This window comes from Stenella coeruleoalba, assembly GCF_951394435.1.
Source record: "Stenella coeruleoalba genome assembly, chromosome: 15".
In the NCBI taxonomy this organism is placed as follows: Eukaryota; Metazoa; Chordata; class Mammalia; order Artiodactyla; family Delphinidae; genus Stenella; species Stenella coeruleoalba.
The window spans coordinates 50,714,509-50,720,546 of record NC_137161.1 but is presented as its reverse complement, the minus strand read 5'-3'; the positions used below and the strand labels follow the sequence as shown (position 1 = coordinate 50,720,546).

At 60.3% G+C, this 6,038-nt stretch overlaps 1 protein-coding gene across 1 annotated transcript; it reads right to left on the bottom strand.

Moving 5' to 3' along the window:
• Window positions 1-1,129: 1,129 nt before the first annotated feature.
• SYNGR3 (synaptogyrin 3) lies at window positions 1,130-6,038 on the bottom strand. The gene is made up of 4 exons (XM_079944992.1): window positions 5,134-6,038; window positions 3,000-3,237; window positions 2,600-2,742; window positions 1,130-2,505 (listed from the first exon to the last, which is right to left on the bottom strand). The coding sequence occupies exons 1-4, from the start codon at window positions 5,230-5,232 to the stop codon at window positions 2,296-2,298; spliced, it is 690 nt and encodes a 229-aa protein (XP_079801118.1). The 5' UTR covers window positions 5,233-6,038; the 3' UTR covers window positions 1,130-2,295.

Below are 6,038 nucleotides of genomic sequence, written 5' to 3'. Positions count from 1 at the left end.
CCAGACACCCAGTGAACTCTCTCCTTTCTGCCACAAACACATATAAATAGTAGGAAAAAAGGTCTAAACACATAGCTACATCCAAATAAGGCAACATCCTTAGATGAAAAGAAAGAGATGTCTTTCTAAAAGAAGCAGAAGGGGGTACCCCAGGTGATGAAGGGGACGTGGCCTGCAGTGGGGCCAGGCCAGAGCCACACGGCTGCATGGGTACTGCCTATCTGAAGCCGAGGGCCTGCCTGCCTGCCTGTGGCTGAGACTGGAGCAAGTTCCTGGGTGATGGCCATGCTCGGAGCCCACTAGGAGACAGAGACTTCACGCTCTTCACTCTCCATGGGACTGCCTAGAGGCCACCTGCATTCCCCACCACACCGGAGAAGCCCCTCATAGCTGATGCCCTCTTTGCAGACCTGAGCACAAGCAGCACCCCCAAAGAGTAACCTGGAAGATGAGCTATCTCATTAACAATACTGAAAATACCGATTCTTAAAGACACACACACACACACACACACACACACACACACACACACACACACACACACACACACACACACACACACACACACACACACACACACACACACACACACACACACACACACACACACACACACACACACACACACCAAGCCAGCATTCCAGCTCCAGCTCTTACCTGCTTCATTCAACCAGAATGTTATTAACCAATAAGTCAGAAATGAAAAAGTAACAGATAAGAATCCCAATAGACAAATTCGAAAGTAAACAAGACCAAGCTGGGGAAATCCCCAAAGGGCAGTTGGCCAGGGAATGTGGCTCTGGATGCTGCATGGTATACATGGTGGTCTCCCAGGAGCAGAAGGCGGTAAGAAGCAGACATCTGGAGAAATCACGACTGCTTTCCCCAGCACTCTCCAGAACATGGGCATCAGCCTGGTCTCCACCTCCCTGTGCCCCTTTCTGGATTCTTGGCCCTGGTGCCCCTCAGGTCTCAACCTCTGGCACTGGAGGGGCAGGAGTAGAAAGGATTCCAAGAGTGTCTGGGCCACAGTAAACTCATTTACAGTCTTTATTGTAAAGAAGCTGCAGTTGGAACATGGGACACTGAAAATACACAATCACAGATTGTTCTTTCAGAAGAGGGAGGGAGAGACTCATATATACAAAAATTGTAAACATGTTCACTTAAATAGCCACAAATAATTGGTCTATGCTACAATGTACAGGGTTGTCACTCAACTGCAACTCCAGAGGGAGGCGACTGTCTGTAAAAATGTAATGTGGCAACCACATTTGGTATTGACTTAATGTGAAAAGCCAGCTTTGAGCAATGCATGAGTACTCAGCTATGCAAAGGGACCCCCAACCTTGGGCTGGGCCTTAAAATGGGGTGCAGTGTGGGGAGCTGAGGGACTAGTCCAGGGAGCCGAGGTAAAGGGGTTTGCGGGGAATGGCTGTCTCCAGGGCACGGTGGGAAGGTGAAGCCTCTAGGCCTCTCTCCTCGTGAGGGGTGTGTCCTGCTGGGCACCCAGATGTCTGGAGCCTCCCTTGGGCAAGGTCTTACTGAAGGGCTGGGAGAGGGCTGATGCCCAGGCCTACAGCCATGTTGTGCTTTCCTGGCCAGAGCTGCCCGCACCCCAGCAAGGGCCTGGGCCAAGGCAGGTAAGGGCCGGAGCTGGGGCCACAGAAAAGAGGGGCTGCTTGTGGGGAACTACGAGGTGAAACCTGAAGACTTGACCACAATCACAACATCGACAGGGCTGGGCTACTCTAGTGAGCCTGTAAGAGGAAATGGAGGGAGGCTCCAGACAGAGCACATGGCCCTACAGGGTGAACCACCAGGACAGAGCAAGGACCACCACTACCCACAGGGACAGGGGATGGGGAACAGTGGCCACGGGGTGAGGGTGGTGTCCCTTCCCCCAGTCACCCCCAGTCCAGGGCAGCCCCTGCATCTGGCTATGGAGGGCAGCTGCACCCCTGACACCAGAGTGTACAGGTGAGCCCTGCCTGGCTGGCTCATGAGGGGAATGGCCCGCTGCCTAGGCTGGTCCACTGGAGGCTGAAGGACACGTGCCCAGGGCTGTGCTGTTCTCTCCTCAGGACCTCTGGCCCTGGGCTGGGGACTAAAGGGACTGGAGGAACTTGGGGGGAACAGCCCAGGCACCCTGGAGGCTACCCTCTCTTGGCCCCAGATGGCCCACAGCATCCACACGTTGCTGCTGGGCCAGGAGGACCTGAGGGAGGTCCCAGGAAGCCTTGGATCCTGCATTGGTGGGGCAGCCTTTGTGCCTTGGTCTGGGCCTGCTGGCCACTAGTAGGCAGGAACCTGGTACCCTTTGGGGCTGGTGTCCAGAGTCTCGGTGAAGGGCGGGCTCTGGTAGGTCTCGGTGCCCTCCACACCGCTGCCCACTGGGTAGCCTGGGTAGGTCTGGCCCGCCCCAGCACCCAGCTGTTCGGTGGCAAAGAGCGACATGTCGGTGCCCAGACGGAACCGCTGCAGGGCCTTCACGGTAAGCGCCGCCTGAGGGGGAGTCCGGGGTCAGCCAGGGCCGACCCTGCCCCGACCCTTACCTGGCCCCAGTCCCTGCCGGCCGCAGGCCGCCGGCCGCACTCACCCAGCTGAGGATGGAGAAGAAGCTGAAGGCAATGGCGGCCCGCGCCGCGTCTGCCGCCTGCGTCGTGCCCGGCCCGGGCGCCGTGCGCTGCCACTGGTTGGTGAGGAAACAAAAGCCCACGAACCACAGGAAGGACCAGAGCCCTGCGGGCAGGTGGGCGGGCGGGTCAAGGGATGCTGCACCGAGACGCCCGGCCCAGCTCTGCCGGGAAGGAGAATCCGCAGACCGAGAACCCGACCCGTCCCGCCCACTCCCGCCCCGCCCGGACCTGTCCCCGCCCCAATCGGCTGAGAATCTACGCGCTCCCTCTGGCCCCGCCCCGAAGCCCGCCCTCCCGACTCCGCCCACCCGAGAAGCCCCGCGCGCTCCCCCAGGCCCTGCCCCTCACGGCCCCGCCTACCTGAGAAGCCCAGGTCCAGCAGCACCGCGCGGCGACGGTCGCGGACGCTGCTGATCTGCTGGAAGCGCACGTCGAGCAGCAGGAACGCGGCGCAGGCGAAGAAGGCCCCAAGGCCGAGCGCGACGCCGAAGCGGCAGGCACCCGCGTTGCCGTTGAAGACGCAGCGCAGCTCCGGGCCGCTGTCGGCGTTCACGTAGCCCTCGTTGACTATGGGCCCGAAGACGGCGATGGAGAACACCTGTGGGCGGTGGGAGCGCTCAAGGCCCTGCGATGGCCCCTTCCTGGTCGAGGCCCGAGGTCTCCTAGCCCACCGTGAGTGCCCATGCCCTCGGGAGTGTCCCTGCGTTCCCCTGCAGCACAGGATCTATCTCTGGGTGGGGGTCTTCGGGGACCCCCTCCCTTAATATCTACCTCAAGTTTAGTAAGTATGGACAAAACATACCATTTAGTGAGCATCAACTGTGCCCAGGCACTGTGCGTAAAATGGCTACATGTGTTTGCTCATGGAATCCTCCCAAACAACCACAGGAGTGCCACTGCTCTTATCCTCTTTGTAGATGGGGAAATCGGGGCTCCAACAAGTGAAGTGCCTTGTGGAGGGTTGCATGGTTGATAAAAGCCAGGGCTGACATTCAAGCTGGGTCCTCTGTATCTTGTGGAGCCCGTAGTGTCCCCCATGGCCCACTCCAGAGTGTGGGAACAGGAGCTTTCACCTGGACCAGTGATCCCCAGGCCTGAGTCAGCAGGGCTAGGGGAAGTAGATATGGAGTCAAGCAAGAAGGGTGGGAGTATGGGGGGGGGCAGGCAGCAGAAGGTCAGCTGCACAGAGCTGTCAGCCAGGACCTGAGTGGAACCTACCCTCAGCATTTGGGAGCTGTGCAGCCTCGTTTCTTAGCATGCCAAATGTAGCAGGCACAACTCATGGGGTGCTGGGGACAGGAATAATACTCACCCACCATCCTGCACTTTGTGGGCACTCCAGGGATGATGGCCCCACATGACTGTGGCTAATTAACACCATCCATACATGCTTGGGCTTAAAAGGCGACACTGTTGACCTCTGGGGTTCAGTCAAACCTCAGTGCCCTGTGCCCACGAGGGCTGGAGGCAAAGGAGTGTGGACCACAGTCCTTTTAAACCAGAAGCTGCTCTTTGAGCTCTGGGCAGCCCTATATTTCTAAAAAAAAGACCTCTAATTTCAACTTCATTTCTCTCCTTTCCAGCCCCAGCTCCTAGAGACTTAGTCAAGAGTGAAACCAAGGTGCAAGATATGGACACGTACCCACAGATTGGTCCACAAGTCAGGTCAAAGCTGGGACCAGAACGTAGGGTCCCTACTTCCTGGTCTGGCCAGTCACTCCACCCAAGGGCCCCTGCCCCACTCTGGGCACCGCCCTCCTGGAACACAGGTGAGTACGCGCCACCACCAGCCACCACCAGGTGGACAAAACCCAGAACTCAGCATTCCACCTTCCATCTCTCCTGCCTGGAGGGATGGGAAGGAGGAGCAGGCCACTGGGCCTAAGGTTGCCCCAGTAGGCTAGGCTGCCTCTAAATCTGCCCCTCCCACACCACCTCCAGGAAGCCTTCTCAGTGTAGAGCCCCTTCCAGCTGCCCCACTCAGAGGAATCCCAGAGCACACCCCCCAACTCACAACTGCAACTGGGGGGCCTGGGAATGGCCAGCTCCCTTCGAAGGAGCCAGGAGGATGTGCGTGCAGAAGTAGGGGGTAGGCTCTGCCTGATTCTCTTGGCTCCGGTAGCCCTTACTCGTGCTGAGGCTGAGCGCTCAAGCCCCTCCGCGAATCCCGCCCCCACCCCTGTGCCCGCTTCCAGGGTGTAAGCACATGAAAAACCGAGCGAGGGCTGAGGAAGGGGATTGAGTTAGACCTAAGGAAGAATTGAGAGGTGGGTGCGGCGGGCAGTGACCTCTCAAGGTACCCGGCTGTCGCCGCCGGCCCCTCCCCCGCCCGCAGGTGGGCGCGCCCTGCCCGGTGACGTCACCCCAACCTGCGGCCGGCGGGGGAGGGGCCGTCAAGGATGAGAAAGGGGGCTAGAGGCAGGTGATAGGGATGAGGGAGGCGAGGCGAAGTGGGACGGGGTATCGGGGCGGGGCTTGGGCCGGGGCCACTCACCCAGGACGCGATCCGCAGCAGGGTCTGGGGCCGCCGCGCGAAGCTCACAGGGTCCAGGGTGGCCCCTGCGCGTCCCGCGCCGAACGAGGCTCCCTCCATGGCCAGCCCGGGCGGGCCGCGTGTCCCCGGCGCCCTCTGTCCTTCTGTCCGTCGGGCCGACCCCACCCGAGGCCGCCCGGGGCTGCTGCCGATGCTGCCAGTGCTGCCGCTGCCGTCGCCGCCTTCCGGGAGTGCGCGCCGGCCGCGGCGGGGGCGCGCGGGGCGGGACCGAGCCTACACCCCTCCCTCTGGTCCACGCGCGCAAGGCTGGAGCACTCACCTCCCTCCACCTTGCCCACCTTCCACCCCACCCCACCCACTCTCACCGCAAGACCAGGGTCCGAGATGGAGACCATCCGCCAGGTCCCCATCAGGAGGCGGGGTCAAGGGGCTGAGTCCCCCACGGCCACTCACAAGTAGTCAGGAGTCAGCAGGGCAGGTGGACACTGGGCTCAGCCTTTGCCGTAGCCACGTGGGTGGACAGACCGACATGACCCCACTCCTCTGTACAGGGCCCTTTCCTGAGTGCCTAAGGAGGTAACAGGTCCAAGGGCTCCAGCGTCTCCCCCAGCCCTCAGGGAAAGGGAACCCAGCTTCCTGCCTCTGGTCCCCATAGACCAGAGGGAGGTTACTGGGGCCTTTCCCATGACTTCCCACTGCACCCTAGCTTCTCCTTCACATTCTATCCTCCCTAACAGGGAGGGAGGATGGCCTCTGCCCTCAGGGGCACTTGTCCAGGCAGGCAGAGCCCAGAGGCACACATGGGTGGGAGTTGGGGCATCTCTGCTCTTTTCCTGTGGTTGGATGTTGTCATTCCGAGGGTGCTCACTGAGCCCTGCACACTCCTGGGTCTCCCCAACTGACTT

What these genes read in the sequence shown, in the direction of transcription:
- SYNGR3 (XM_079944992.1), bottom strand. Translation starts at nt 5,232, where the DNA reads ATGGAGGGAGCCTCGTTCGGCGCGGGACGCGCAGGGGCCACCCTGGAC. An exon ending in TGCTGCGGATCGCGTCCTGG is followed by an intron (nt 3,238 to 5,133) that starts GTGAGTGGCCCC and finishes CACCGCCCACAG; the next exon opens with GTGTTCTCCATCGCCGTCTT. An exon ending in TCTTCTCCATCCTCAGCTGG is followed by an intron (nt 2,506 to 2,599) that starts GTGAGTGCGGCC and finishes ACTCCCCCTCAG; the next exon opens with GCGGCGCTTACCGTGAAGGC.